The following is a 15620-nucleotide window of genomic DNA, read 5'->3' on the forward strand; positions in this document are numbered from 1 at the left end:
CTCTTAACGGGGATTTTTTTTTTCCTTCTGCGCGTCGTCCTCCCTCCTCGCGGGAGGCTGGAGGGGGCCTGTGAGCCGCCGGGTCAGGGGGGCGAAACACGCTGGCAGCGCCGGGCGCTTTAGTTTAGCTGGGTCTCAAGTAGTAAGTGGAGGCACATGTTGCCCGTATAAGTGTATGCAACTCACTCTAGAAATAGGATCATACTCAAATTGTGTGCTGTAATTAAATGCGTTGCAGTTATTTTTTTTTTTTTGCCTTTGCTATATTGCTCAGCGCTATTTTAGTCTCAGTGAAACTCAAAGTTGTGTGGAACAGCCCCCACAGCATAGGTGGCGAAGAACCGATGCCGTTTGGCTCCCTCGCTCAGCCGGGGTGCTGTGGAGGGAGGAGAGGATTCATCAGGTCTGCAGGCTTTGAATTCTAAAGTTACTTTCACCTTTATAACAGGATATCAGTATCTCTGTGGCTAAGCCTGAGCATACACAGGGAGGCATGCGTATGAACTTCTGGCCTGCCAGAGGTCACATGGAGTGTTTGCTTACGGCCCTGATTCCCCCTCACATGCTGTAAGTGCAGGGCGGCTCACTCCCTCTTGAAAGCGGCATTTTTCTTCTTGTAGGACTCCTCTGTGTGAGGGAAATTTGCTTCGCTGCAGGCTTGGGTATGAGGTACAGCGCATTGGCATGAACTGCTCTTATCGTTATATTTTAGTGTGCAGTAGCAGTGACATTGTGTGACGAGACTTCCTCTATTTTTGAGAGGTACCGACATGCTCTCTGAGGATCCTCTTAGCATGCTGAAGAGCAGTGTCATAAAGTAACTCCAACTTCTGTACAGTAACTTCTGCTGCTGGACAAATCTAGCGATGGTAGGAAGACCACACTTGGAGCTAAAGTAGAGGACTGTGTGCTTCTGTTCATGCCTTCCTTCGTGTGCTAGTTCTTCTGCCTGGAAAACTCCAAGCCTGGAGTTAAATAGGACCTCTTAAGGCTTTAGGCCTATAGAGATTTTACAACATTGAGGCATGAGGACAAACAGGATTTTCCAAGTGATTCGGATGCAGAGATTCATGTAATTATCAGGTTAAAATTGCTGTGGAAACAAAGTTCACGTCTTTGAAGCCTCTATCTTTGAGATCCACATCTTTTAATCACATAAATATCTGAAGTCCTTAGGCTTCTAGTTATTTGGTGCTGGACCTGTGCAGAGCCCTTGCCGTTCACAGCAGGGCTAAGCAGTGGCATATATGCTTCACTGGGAGTGAAGAGGAGGAGAGAGAAAATAAAGGGATAATCCTCTGCAGTGGGAGTCTGTCCTAATGAAGCTTTTCCACTTTGCATAAAATTTTGATTAGGAAGAAAACCTGCCCCTCCTGGCCATACATATGCTGACTGCTAAGCAGTAGCTAAGGTCTTGTCCTTATCTTCCATTTTCAGCTTGTGTAAGAATTAGTTATGTAAAAATACTTAGCATTGGTCTTACATATTTGGCTTTCTCTTTTAATCAACCGCTTGCTTTATAGCCTGTGTTCCACTTTCTTTCTGTGTGTTTGTTACTTCTTACTGTTCTTGATGCAAGCTTTGATAAGTGCTTGGTCTTTGCGTGTTTATGCTGGCAAATGAATTTAATTGGTATCTTTAAGTTTCCAGCATTCTTTTTAAGCTGTGTAATTAAAAACTTGGTACATTGAACACATTAAAAGCCTTCCTTTACAGTAGTGCAAACAATTTGTCCCCACCAAACTGAGATGGAACAAAGTACGCTGAAAGTAAATTCATGTCTCACAGAAGTAGGGTTTTACTAGAGTATAAAGTATCTGGTTTGTGTTTTACAGCAGATGTTAAAGGAGACCAGAACTTTTGCATAAACAATGTTTGAAGCATACATATACATGTATTATTTTACTACTTTGTCTTTGCTGCCATCAGGCTTTACCATGCTCCGAGCCTTTAGTCACACAAATGGTAGGTGTGCATTCCATCACGCTAAGTGTTGGCATCATCGAAAGTCTGTGCTGGCAATCAGGAGAGAAGATGTTAATGCATGGGAAAGAAGAGCACCTCTAGCACCAAAGCATGTTAAGGAATTGACACAGATGGGATACAAGGTCTTGGTACAGCCGTCAAACCGGAGAGCCATCCATGAGAAGGTAAGGTCCCATTTTGAGTTAGATAAGCAAAACCATAGTTCAGTTATTAACCATAGTACAGGAAAAATAATATTCAAAGGATTTACATGAGAAAACGTATTATTAATTTTGTTGTTAAAGGAGGAGTCATTGTGTCCTAGTGGAGAGAAAAAGGAGTAGTTTGTTTAGCCTTTTAATGTAATGTTGGCACACTGGTGGCTTTTTGGAGTTGTTTTTATTGATTTCTTGCCCTTTCATCTGAAGAAGTTCTAGGTGCTCTTGAAGTAGAAACTTGGGAATTCATTTAACATTAGTGGTTTTGTCTTCTGTTTGTATGGAGGCAACACTCTAAAAATAAGCATATTTAAAAAAAAAGAGGAAGGATGAATCTGGTGAATCCCATTCCTTCTTCAATCCCATTCCTCATGTAAAATGAGAGGGTTTTTTTCTTTAATGCTGTGAGCTTCAGGACTGAGAGCTTTTACAGTTCTTGTAGCAGCAGTAATACTCTGCTGTAAGGTATCTGAGCCAACAGATAAAAATTGAAACATAAGTAGGGAATTAGTGATCACTTGCACATATCACCTTTTAATTAAGGCACAGTGCTGGTTTTCACCAACGCAGATCACATTAGGTACACAACTACGATACTGAAAGCTGGAATTTCAATATGTTTTTGAGATAAGGGAGAACAAAAATAAATTTTAATATGGAAAAACATTCTTTTAGAAGTTGCTCTTCAGCTTGGACTTAGTCTTATACAATTTTATAAAATCATGTCATCAGTCTTCAGATTAATCTGTCAGATTTCTCTAAACTTATTTCCAAGTATTTCAACACATTACAAAGGACTGTTCATTACTGCAATACTATAAGATACTTTAAATGTTGTAAAATATCCTTTTTGTAGTCTGTGAATTTAAGATGAAGGATTTTACTAACACATAATTATGTTTTGGCCTTGTATAATAGGATATTAGCTTGGAAATTCAGTTTGATATTTGATATCCCTTTTGATAAAGAGGTTTATGAATGTATCACATGCAGTAACTTGTTTCTGCTTTGTAGAATTATCTGTTTGTCCTCTGTTCTAGCTGCTTATGTGCTGAGATCTGAATATGAAAAAAACCAGAAAAATTTCCTTTGATTTTTCTCTTTCATAGGATTACATCAAAGCAGGTGGCATTATTCAAGAAGATATTTCCGAGGCTTCTCTGATAGTAGGTGTGAAGAGACCTCCAGAGGACAAATTAATCCCTAAAAAGAACTATGCCTTCTTCTCTCACACTATTAAAGCCCAAGAGGCAAACATGCCCCTTTTGGATGAGATTCTAAGACAGGTAAATTTTGTCATAGTGAAGACAATTGGCTGTTAGCATGGGGTGGAAACTGAACTTAATGATGAAGCGCGATGGAAAGCTTGCTGCATAGTATGGTTACTTTCAGCATGCATATTTGTAGGTAGCTAATGAGGACTGTTTTCCATTTCCTTTCCTGGAGCTGAGTATTTCTTGCTCAGAGGACCTCGTGCTTGCAGTGCTGCTCTGTTTACGTGCGTAAGTCAGATGAGTTGCGAGCGTGGTATGCTCAAGAGAGGTTCATGCTGTGTGAGCATGAAGGCTTGTTGGAAAGTTACTAAGCTAGAGTGCGTATTGGTCGTCACAGAGGGAGGCAGCCAGTTCACTCAGAAATGAGCAGCCTCTTGGCAGAGGATGTGAATGGGTCTGCCGCAACTGGAATGGCATGTTGGGGAGCTCTGCCAAGAGTGCACGGGCAGTGCATAGGCTCTTTAAAACAAGAACCCAATGCAACCTTTAGGTTTTTATTTTTATACTTGCATCTTGTTGTGAATTATTTGCCTTCCTCATATATGCCCATCAGCCTCTATCACGAAGGATGACAAAGGCATATGAAAAGGTAGTTCCTAGGAGAGCAACATGCCACTGACTGCATTCACTGAAAATTTTAATACTCAGTTTGCTATGTATTTTCAGGAAATTCGACTGTTTGACTATGAAAAAATGGTTGATCATAAAGGAATGCGAGTTGTGGCCTTTGGAAAGTGGGCTGGTGTAGCAGGTATAGTGCATAACGTAAAGGCAGGCTTGCAACAAGTAACATCTTGTAATACTTCTGGTTGTCTACGTTTCCTGAAAGTAGACAAGTTGAGGCTTGCAATGCGTTTTTAACTGCATTTTTAACTCTTGCTTTTAAGAGCTTTTATCCATTCTATTTTGTGCTCCCTGCTTTTGATGAGACTACATGTCATATAGTCTTGTGGATTCCTAGCAAATCTACTATTTTATGTTGTCTTGAAGTTCCGTTTGTCTATTCAACTAATCTGAGGCAGGCTAAATATCAAGAGATCAACTGAATAGGCTTTTGAAAGAAATGGCTGATGTCAGTCCTGCAAGTTTGAACAACATCTGTTTGTCACTCTGTTATCCATTTACACTGATTTTTGTGAGGCATGGTTCTCATTCCTTTCTACTGGGTTCTCATTCCTTTCTACTGAACTTCAACTCTGTTTCTTCAGGAGACTCTCTTTATTATCTTCTTCTTTGGAATCTGGTGATGTGGATGCATCTCATAAAAGGATATCCAAGTATTAAATAGTGCTGAAATACATAATGTGGGCCAAGAGCAGGTTTAAGGTCATGGCCTGCTATCGAATTTCTCCTTCCCTGGTTTTATGTAGACTTTCTTTAGAAGTAAAGTATTAGTATTAAAACACAGGCAAAAATATCCAGGGTGATTTTAGACTTCAGTCAGTCTCTGCAGTTTCTAACTGTGCATATTCATAATTAACACTGATGGTCTGATTTTTCTTTTTTTTTTTAACAACAGGAATGATCAACATTCTACATGGATTGGGATTACGATTTTTAGCCCTGGGACATCACACTCCCTTCATGGTAAGAGTAGATGTGTATGTATTTTTCTTTAGCAAAATGACATTCGAGCATCTGCTAATTATCTGTATTTGAATATGGAAAATATCCTGATGGTTCTGTGCCTTTGATTTCAGCACATTGGGATGGCACATAACTACAGGAATAGCAGTCAGGCTGTGCAGGCAGTACGGGATGCTGGGTATGAAATTTCACTGGGATTGATGCCAAAGTCAGTTGGGCCCTTAACATTTGTGTTTACAGGCACTGGTAACGTTTCTAAGGTAAGAATTCTGTCTTATAAATTCTGTCTAGATAAAATGCTATATTATTTTTAATAGAACTTGTTGGCATTTGACACATATCAGGTTAAATGGGTTGATGGGTTCCTTTTGTTTGCTTGGACTTCAGGTTTTCCTTTGCCGGTAAGAATTTTTAAGTACCCTAAACTAATGCCTTTAAGATGAGATCATGCCTGACAAGGCTGACCACGCTAACTTCTTACCACGAAAAATGGGTTAAGTCTTACTGCTCCTCTCTCCTTTCCCATCTGCATGATTTTTGTCTCCCTCTCTCCCCTCTGTTGACTCTGGGCTCACAAGGTTTGTTGAATCACCTCATTAAAGTGTGGGGGAAAGAATTATTTTTTCTAATATTTGCTGAGTTTTTGTATCTGTTTTTATAGCGTTGACTTGGCTTACAAGTGCTGGACTTTGGAGCTATTTTCTACGGCATAGGGAAAAGGCTTACTGCTAGTTTTGGCAACAAAGATCAGTTAACTAGGCTCCAGTTATAAAGTGAAATCACTGCCTATGTAAATGCGCTTTCTGCACAAAAGAAATATAAAGGTAGTGTCAGGCGTGTCTGAAAGGCCTGTGTTCTATGATCACAGCTCATTGGGAAAGTCATCTTGAAGTTCTTTGCCTTTAGAACAGCCTGGTTGGTGAGGGAGTGGCTTCAGTTTCCCTAAAGAGAAACTGCTGCTCAGAGTGGCAGCAAAACCATCTATTGTGGCTGAGTTGAGGCCTCGCAGCTCTGCCATTAGAAATATAAACCAGACATTGGACTGTGGGTCAGGCGCACTGCGGTAATGGGGAATGATGTAAATTCCTTGTACACAGAGCCCAGGCAGCTTTGTTTTGGATAAGCGGGGGTATGTGTGAAACAGTTTGTACATCTCTGAAGATGTTCTCTGGCAGGACTGTCAAGTTGTGCGTGATATTTTTATATTTGTTTTCACACACCAAATGAGCAGTGTTACACTGCCTTTATATTCTCTGCTCATTCTGAATCCTAATTCATGGTTTACAGGGTGCTCAAGAAATGTTCAATGCCCTCCCATGTGAGTTTGTGGAACCACATGAGTTAAAGGAAGTTTCCAGATCTGGAGGTATGCTGTGACAATAAAGTGATTGAAAACACTGGAACCCTTTTTGTCCAAGTATAACATCTAATTTATTTTTTTTTTTAACCTCAGACCTCAGAAAAGTCTATGGGACAGTGTTAAGTCGTCACCATCATCTTGTAAGGAAACGTGATGGACTATATGATCCAGTAGACTATGATAAACATCCAGAACTTTACACTTCTCGCTTTAGCACCGATGTGAGCATCTCTTCTGTTCTTTTATGAAAGGTTTTCTACAGAGTGTTGGTAGTTACTACACCTTTGCATATCCATCAATTGAGAGAGCATTCATTTGAAACACTAGACCAGGCGCTTTCAGCAAGTACTAGATGAGAACATCAGGCATCTGTAACTTCCTTTGCAGATTGCACCCTACACAACTTGTTTAATTAATGGCATATACTGGGAACAACATACTCCTCGCTTGTTAAGTCGACAGGATGCTCAGAAGCTGCTGGTGCCAGTTAGATCTGCTGCTGGTGCAACGGAGGGCTGTCCTGAGTTACCACACAAGTAAGACACCTCAGCTCACTTGTAACAATTCTGTGGCACCATAATGATTAAGTCATAATGTTAGGTAGTTTCACCGCAGTATCTACCAAATGATTCTGTTTCTTATGTTGTTCCTCTTGCATGTTGCAAAATGCCCCATTGATTCTGCTTCCGTTCTTCTGTGCTTTGCAGTCTTGTTTTCACAGTTTGGAGTTTTTGAAAACATCACAGTACAAATGGTTGACAGGTATTGGCTGTCTTTCTGCAAAGGTAGTTCTGCCATTGATCCTTGTGCAGAATCCAATACAAACAGTGTGACATCTGGGAAACGTACCTACTGCACCATTATTGCTAGAAGTTTCTATGCCTGAGCAGAGTTTGTTGGTTAAGTTCTTCCTACCCTGTCATTTGGCTTCTACAAGTTCAATAACTGTTCTTTAACACCTCTGATTTCTGCAGCAGGCAGTGGGAATGCTTCACAAACCTGAATAGCTTTAAGGATAGAACATGGGGCGCAAAGCCAGTGTTAGTCTCCTTTGACTGAGGGTAGGAGCCACCCTTTCTCTAATAGCCCTGTGTAATAGTTCTCTGAGAGACTGGCCTGGGGATGGATATGGCAGTGTATCCTGGTGAGGAAGCAGGTGTTTGTCTCTTCTCTGCCCACTCTTGATACCTTTCTTTCTCTCACTTGACAAATAAAGAATTTAAGTGTTAACCTTGAGTGGAGCCAGAGGTTGTGAGTTACGCTAATGAATGCTCCACCTGTGCCAGCCGTCTGTGAACTGAAAGGAGGCAGCCACCTCTTTAGGCGTCCCTTTAGGATGATGAAGTTATTCTAGCGCAGACTGCTCAGTGACAGCTCAGGGGAATTGGTAGATGGATAATGAATGGGAGGTGTTGGAAGTACATGGAGTACGGAGAAAAAATGATGGATGAGTGGATTCTCCTGGTCTTTGAGAAGTTACGCATGAAATACGGATCCTGTTGATGTGAGTGGAAATCTTATGACTACAGTAGGGCCAGATTTCCATTATGTTTCTGGAGGTCATTGTTTGTGTTGTGTGACTTCTAAATTGGTTAAGATGAGTGAAACTACAAGCCTGATAGATCTTCTCACGTTTTTTTTATTTCCTGTTCACTTGTGATCTCTTATACCTATGTTCCTTATTAATTTGGGTAATGCTTTATTCCTTTCCCTTTTTTATTTAATCGCTTTAGACTTCTGGCAATATGTGACATCTCAGCAGACACTGGAGGATCTATAGAATTTATGACGGAGTGTACAACAATTGACAGTCCATTTTGTATGTATGATGCTGACCAGCATATTATTCATGACAGGTGGGAGAGCCTTTAATTTTTATTGCTTTCCTCCATAATTTGTACGGTGAAACATTATATTGAAAAATCATGTATTTAAAACACTTCTGAAAGGTGGTACCTTTCAGGTACTGAGGGAGAAGTAGTTTAGAAGAGGTATGTTCTCTCTTTCAGTGTTGAGGGCTCTGGGATTCTGATGTGTTCCATTGACAATCTGCCAGCACAGCTTCCTATAGAAGCAACAGAGTACTTCGGCGATATGCTTTTCCCGTATATTGAAGAGATGGTAAGGTCTTATGTGTCCAACGAGAAGGTAAAAGACTTGGACTTTGGTCTGCATGTTTGTTGCTTTTCTGGTCTCCTGTATACATTCAAAAGGAATCTGCTGTAGAACATAACTGACTTTGTACTTAAAAAAAAATAATAAAAAGTTTTCTAAGTCTTGAGGGAATACTTTCAAAAAGCAACATGTGAACGAGACATTAGTGACCTGGATGCCTTAGGGATTTGTCAAGAACACTTTCTGTAGGCAGGAAACAGGCTCTGGCAGGTAGTTCATTGCTCCTGGACCCTGCAGTGGATGTCTAAATCTGATTTTCTTGGGGGACTCAACAATTGCTCACAATCAGACTGCTGTCTGAATTCCTGTATTTTCATAAAAGTCAAATGACACTGATCAGGGCCAGGAGAATTTCAGCTCTACAAGATACTGGTATTGTTGTGTACATTTAAATGTTGCTTAAGATCTTGATATTTTACTCTGAAAAAAATTATGGGAAATAAAATGACCTGATTTCAAATAACTTATCTCCATAGCTGTTATCAGAAGGCTCAGAACCTCTTGAAAGCCAGAATTACTCATCTATTGTTCGAGATGTAAGTTTTGCAATTTGGTGCTCTGCTTGTCTTCCTCTGCTTTAAAATGTACAGGTACAAACAACCCTCAAAATTTGTTTCATGTATTTCTAGGCAGTGATTGCATCCAATGGCTCACTGACAGCTAAGTATGAATATATCCAGAAATTGAGGGAGAGCAGGTAATGTATAGGTTCTTAAAGTTTGTTTGGTTCAGGATTTAAAAAAAAACTTGTCTGCATTCTATCTTCCGTCTTGCATTTATTTATTCTTGAGTTTTGGTGGAATACTATATTGCACTGTGTCTAAATGTCTCCTAGCTCGATGATTTCCTCCTTTCTTCATGCACATTGCCTAAATCATTAACATGTGCTGTTAGTAACTTATATTGGAGTTGAGAAAGTGGTCATTTTTCTCTTTCTTATGTTATGAGGACTATTTTACCAGAGGCAGAAAACAGCCACATGCCGGTATTATTCTGTTACTCCTTGCCCTTTTAAAATGGATATAACATTACAGTCCTTCTTTGAAAGGAATGGCTGAAAGGAAAAGGCTCTCTAATATACCTTGAATCTAGTTTCCTCTAGTATGGCTCAAGTGCTGTGCTGTATAGCATTGTTCTGTGGCTGGATGTATTCAGGAGCCTCTGTGAGACTCTCAGACTTTTCATTACACTTCTGCAGCTACAGCTTTAGCTACCACTTCATCCATACCCTATCTCGGCAGTTATCAGCCAGTGGTAACACGAAAGAAGTAGCATTGAGTGGATTAAGCTAACAAACGTGTAAATAACCTGGGTATCCCTTCCCTTCTCCTTGCTCCCTATTATTAACAAACACCTATAGTTTACCTACGAAAAATGTTAATTTGACATTAAGTGGGTACCTCTGACTTCATGTTCATGGTCAGTGCCAGCTGCACTATACATCATATAAAAGTTGCAATTGGTCTGACCACAAGCACTGCACGTGCTATGCACTAAAAGCATAGTGAGTTGACTTTTGCATGCCAAACTTCTCCAATTTCCTTTGCAACTTTGGGACTTCTGGTTATGCACTTGTGCATGATGAACTATAGGTGCATTTTCCACGCAAAGTAACATGCTGTTTGCCTCTCAAAGACTTCAGCTCGCAGTGATTTTTGTTGTGTGCTGTTTGGTAGACCACCTCAAGAGGCTGTCTCAGTAACAAATTTTCTTATTCCTCACACAGCACGATGGTCTGGTTTTTTTGCTTTCTCCATAATCGCTTGCATGGTCTTGTGCGAACTACCCTGAGAATCTGGAGACTTCATTCCCAAGGGGGTTTTTGCGGGTAGATTTTTGGTAACTTCTGCTGACCTGTGTGTTGCATGTGATGTTCATTGGTGTTGCTCACTTAGCTGTCAGAAAAGCATGACCTGCTAACAATACCCTCCTTCACTTTGCAAACTTTGGAGATAATGCAAATGAAAGCAGGGATTTTCCTGCTTAAAGTGTGATGGTTTAGCTAGAGATAGGCTCTTGTTTAGAGCCTGTAGTAATTACGTGGCTTGTGTTATTACTTTAACAAAGTATTATGCTGTGTCTAGTTTAGTTTCTGAGGGCTCTATTTAGACTTACACCTTTTGGATGTACATGTACATTTCAGACTACAGGATAGCCAGGCTATATGAACTGAACTGTCTTGGGGGTCATCAGAATGCAGAAGCAGTTTGATTTACTGAAATTATCTCCATCTTTTCACCTTCACTTGCTTCATACCTGCTACCGGTTCCTCATCCACAGCTGCAATGGCATATCCCATTAACAATGTGGACCTCTAAGTATTACTGTTATTTGTTCGTAGATTAACATAACAATTATTTAAACTTGTATGTAGAGAATAGGCATAATCTGAAATGTTCTTTTCTGGGACTGTATAGATTCTGTTCCCACTCTCGATGGGTCATTTGGCAGCTCATGTTTGTGCCTGTCCTAGAGCAGACATGCTATGTTTGACCCAAGTGTGACCTCATTCTAGACACTGGAAAAGTTTGTAATAAATACGATAAGAAGTTTGATCGCAAAATCCAGCTTGCTTTCATATAGGAAGTCTCCCCTTCATCAACACTGTTGCTTCAAGCTCCTGTGTACCACTGTTGCTCCCTATAAGTAAGGGGTGGGGAGGAATTCTTTCTCTTCCCTTGCCCATGAAGGTGTAGCTGTGGAAGATGATGTTCTATTAGAATTGATAGTAGTAGGAGGAAGGTCCTTGGGTTTGTCATATGAAAGGATATGGTGGGCTTAGGAGGCTTTCTGTGAATGGATTAAATCATGATTTAACTTTAAAAAAAATAAAATCTGTAAAACTTGTATGAAGGTCAAAATGTACAGTAATCTATAGTAATAATTTAGATCAGAGAGGTGATACATTGGTACATCCCATTCAGATTTAATGAATTGAAAAGAATGACTTTTTAAAAAATTTTAATTAAGCCTGAAAGTGGAGGAAGGGAGGATGGAACATCTGGAATTTTTGAGAGTAATTCAAGCTTTACAAATACTCAGACACAGTTAGTAGGCTGGAATGTGCTTCAGACAGATGATATAGATGTATTTGGTATTGATTTAACTCTCTTCATTCAGGATAGTCTTTCAACGCTATTGCTTGAGGCCTTGTTCCCCCAAATGTACTCAGGTACTTCGTGCCACGCTTTAGGTCATGCAATACCATTCTTCTTGTCATGCTATTAGGTGTTGCTCTGGCAGGCTGCAACACCATCCTTCATTATTATGGCCATTTTTGAACTGAAAAAAAAACCAAAAATTGACTTATGGATGCCATGTGGAGCCCTAAAAAGGTCTGAACCAAACATTATTTAGTAGACATGTGGTTAGTCCTCTTCTAAGGACAATAGCTTTAAGCAAAGTGGACATGAGCTTGTCAGCTAGAGGTCAGGATTCTTCCTGTGGCATAATCCGCAATGCAGTATATGCCTGTGTAAACTCTCAGTAGATAAAAGGGAAATCGAGAAACTTGCTTATATGCTTATGAAGTTTCCCATAAGTCTGTATCTTCGAAGGTCCTACCTATTTATTGAAATTTGTTTTCAGGATACGGAATAAGAAAAGCTAAACCTCAATCTCCATTAATTAGGTTAAACAATAGGGCGATGAACAGCTTCCTTTTCTTCAACAATAAAAAGAGCTTTAAGAATTTTTTTTTTTATTTGGTAAGTAGTTTTTATCTGCATAGTGATGATACTTTAGACAAACAGTGTTACAATCCTAATTTTACAACTTAATTTAAGCAAATTTAAGCTAAAAGGAAAAATAATTGTAAACAACCAAAATGTGTTTTCCTACTGTAATTTATACATTTATGAGAGCATATTTAAACAACTGCTGAACTACGTTATTCTGCTTGGCAAAAAGAAATGCAAAATCTGATGTGAATACATTTTATGTTGAAAGTCAACAGGAGAGCTACTTCTTAAATTTATTTAGGAGAGTAGTAGAAGCTTGGTTGAAACACTCTGTGATGGTTTTCAAATCTGAGTTCTTGTCTGCAAACAGGATTTCCTATTTGAGCATTAACTTTTATTTGACTTTTATTGACTATCATGTTCCTATGATGGACTAATATGAACCTAATATAACTTACCTAAAATATGCTTTCACCAGTGTGGTTTTGTGTACTTTAACAGTTACGTGTGATGTAAAGGGAGCAAGGCAGAGCCTGGAATCCCTTTCTGACAACCCAACATGACATAGACAGCTTGGCGGTCCTCAAATGATCAGGTTACAGTAATTTGGCCATTGGGAAAAATATAATGACAACTGAGGAAAAAATTGTTGAACAGCCAGTAGCAGTTGGAGAAGCAGTGGAGATGTTGATGGATTTAATCATGTTTGTATTAGAGGAAAGAAACCAGGAGTTTTGCAGCAGAAGAATGGAAGCAGTACTAGACAGCGACTGCCGAGTCTTGGATTAGATAGCCAGGAACTTGACTCTTGGTCTGAATAGAGCTCTTGGTTTGTAGACTTACTAAAACATACTTATTCTGGTAGCTTTAGCAGCTTACAGTTTCCTTCTTCTGTGTGGTTTTTAATCTTGCCTGCAACACCTCCTAGGGAATACGCTCAGTCACTGAAGATGGGTAATAAGAAGAGGGTTTTGTTGCTCGGCTCTGGCTATGTTTCTGGCCCTGTACTTGAATATCTCACTAGAGATTCCAACGTTGACATCACAGTTGGTATGTAAGACTTTGCTTGTTTTTCATTGAAAAATTACCTCTTATTTAAACCTGCTAGCGTGGCAGAACCTTTCTCATAGTAATAAATCGATCTGACGAAGAAAATCTTTGCTATTATGCACAGCAGAAAAACATTTTGTAGCTTTCTGAGCATTTTAAGTTTATATAATTTGAAAATGACATAGTCACATGCAAAGTTTGCTGTTTGCACGTGTAACCTATAGGGAAATTAGAAGTATTTTTCCTTCTAACCTGCTTTGGGCTTGGGATTGGTTTTGTAGCTAGTCAGTCACTTCTGCTGGTGCTTGGCTGTGTTTTCAGCCTCAAACAACAAGAAGATGAAATTGTTTTTACAGACATCTGTATGAGTGAAGCCTCTGCTGTTGTTGTAACCAGTACTGTGGTGGTAAACCTTTAGACCCTGACCTTCCCATCAACCCCACATGCCTGCTTGTTTATTCCTTTGTTTTGGTTTTATCTGTAGCATATTTCAGGCTGGGCATCTCAAAAACACCTTTCTGTACCCTTGATGTTGACTTTACCCTGATTCTGTGATTTCAGATTTAAAACCCAGGCTGCGTTGCCTGCAAGATACTTTGCTGGGAGGCAGTTTCCTTTAAAACTTACCATTGTATTTCTGTTGACTTTTGTTGTTGTTGCTTTGGTTTGTTTTTTTCCCCTCATGCTACTTTCATACCTGCCTGCTTTTGCTACCCTTTGTCATGATAACCGTAGGACTTTTAACCCCTGGGAGAAGATTTACTAGGAAGAAGAGGGGAACTCTAAGGAAGCTGCACCCTTGTAATTAGCACTGCCTGATGCGGTGAACAGGGAAGGATTACTGCAATGTGCGGTGTCCATCTCCTCATCGGTACGGAGGCTGCATCTAGTCCCTTCAATACAGTAGCAGTAAGGGAAACCAGGTGAACTGGAAGATCTGTTTTGCCAAGCACTGTGCAAACACAGGAGGTGCTTCTTATCTGGGTAGCTTAAAAACATGCAGTTTCTACAGCACGCACAAAAAAAAGCTCAGAAGGAAAGAGACACAAAGATGTTACTTGTCTAATATTTGACAGCAGGCAAGGTAGATGAAGAAAGCATAAAATGCACATTGCAGTGCCATATTTGGTTCCCTACTGTTAGGCTACACCACTTTAAATCCGAATGACGAAAATGTTAATAGGGAGACCTTCATGTAATCAACTTCTTTTTTTGTTCGAATTTGTAGGTGATTTTGCCTAGCTCTTTTCTATCAGCACAAGTTGATTAGTAGGGTACGGAGAATCACCCTCTGGCCATGTTTATTTCCCATTGACTTTGGAAAGGCCATAAGGAAATAAGGCCCAAAGTTAGAGGCACAGATGCTTTTAATTCTCCGTAAGCCTGTGCCCCACCTGCTGCCTTCCTTGCCCACTCCTTTCTCCTGGCTGTGTTCCCATTGCCATCCTTGTGCTGGCAGCATGGTGAGCCGGGACAGGAAAACAATTCACTTTCAGTCAGATGTGGCAAATACTGGTTGCTTTAACCTGGATCTCTTTTTCAGTTCTGCTTTCCTTATAATGGTAAGTGCTGATGGCAGTAGGAGCAAGATAATAGGAAGGAATAAGTGGAGGCAGGCAGAGACTGGATTTCTCCCTTTTAGTGATAATATCAGCATATACAGGATTGGTAGGACTAAGCCATAGGTAAATATTGAAACCAGTCAGATGGAATCTGGGGCCTTTTAGTCATATTTGGCCTAAGCAAAAGCTCAATGTTTTTATCTTTGTTATGTTAAAAATGGTGAATGATGTGAATTGTTTTTGTTTTAAGCTATTAAGCTGCTCTTGGCTATAAATAGGAATTCTGTTAAAATGTACTGAAGCAGAGTTTTGAAGGATTTCTTTTTTAACCAGATTTATGGCTACGAGGAATGAGGGATGGGGTAAGCTTTTCTGGGCATGTGTTTGTTTACTAAATCTGTTAGCGCTGTTGAACCTGCATGTTCATCAAGACTTTAAAACCAGTTAAGGTTTTCCTGTCTCGCTTAAACCAAGCACAGCCTGAAAAAGAAAAACAAATTTTCCTCTTTGGACTTTTTGCCCTCCTGGACTTCTAGTCAGCTTCTTGCTTTTCAGTGAAGTAGTCTGTGCTTTTGCAGGAATAGCTACTACCATCACAAACTGATTGAATACTTCACCTCTGCATTTATTTGGCCAGGTTAGAGAAGTGACCGTTTTTAAAACCGGGAGAAAATATGTACTGCATAGTGACCTAAAATATGTTAGGCCTCAAGATAAATTGTCGCGCTAATTGAAAATGATTGTTTTTC

General features: G+C 39.9%; 1 protein-coding gene across 1 annotated transcript in view; it reads left to right on the forward strand.

The window, feature by feature from the left end:
* The first annotated feature begins 1935 nt into the window (after positions 1 to 1935).
* The window catches only part of AASS (aminoadipate-semialdehyde synthase), a 29663-nt gene continuing 15978 nt past the window's right edge, over positions 1936 to 15620 (forward strand). Inside the window, exons 1-13 of the mRNA XM_009332272.1 lie at positions 1936 to 2150; positions 3293 to 3469; positions 4124 to 4208; positions 4977 to 5044; positions 5158 to 5304; positions 6332 to 6410; positions 6498 to 6625; positions 6792 to 6940; positions 8138 to 8260; positions 8414 to 8525; positions 9056 to 9115; positions 9209 to 9276; positions 13188 to 13309. Coding sequence (XP_009330547.1) covers positions 1938 to 2150; positions 3293 to 3469; positions 4124 to 4208; positions 4977 to 5044; positions 5158 to 5304; positions 6332 to 6410; positions 6498 to 6625; positions 6792 to 6940; positions 8138 to 8260; positions 8414 to 8525; positions 9056 to 9115; positions 9209 to 9276; positions 13188 to 13309 — 1531 coding nt within the window. The 5' untranslated portion in view covers positions 1936 to 1937. The remainder of the gene's footprint in view (positions 2151 to 3292; positions 3470 to 4123; positions 4209 to 4976; positions 5045 to 5157; positions 5305 to 6331; positions 6411 to 6497; positions 6626 to 6791; positions 6941 to 8137; positions 8261 to 8413; positions 8526 to 9055; positions 9116 to 9208; positions 9277 to 13187; positions 13310 to 15620) is intronic.

Source organism: Pygoscelis adeliae, unplaced genomic scaffold, assembly GCF_000699105.1.
Source record: "Pygoscelis adeliae isolate BGI_AS28 unplaced genomic scaffold, ASM69910v1 Scaffold9, whole genome shotgun sequence".
NCBI lineage: Eukaryota > Metazoa > Chordata > Aves > Sphenisciformes > Spheniscidae > Pygoscelis > Pygoscelis adeliae.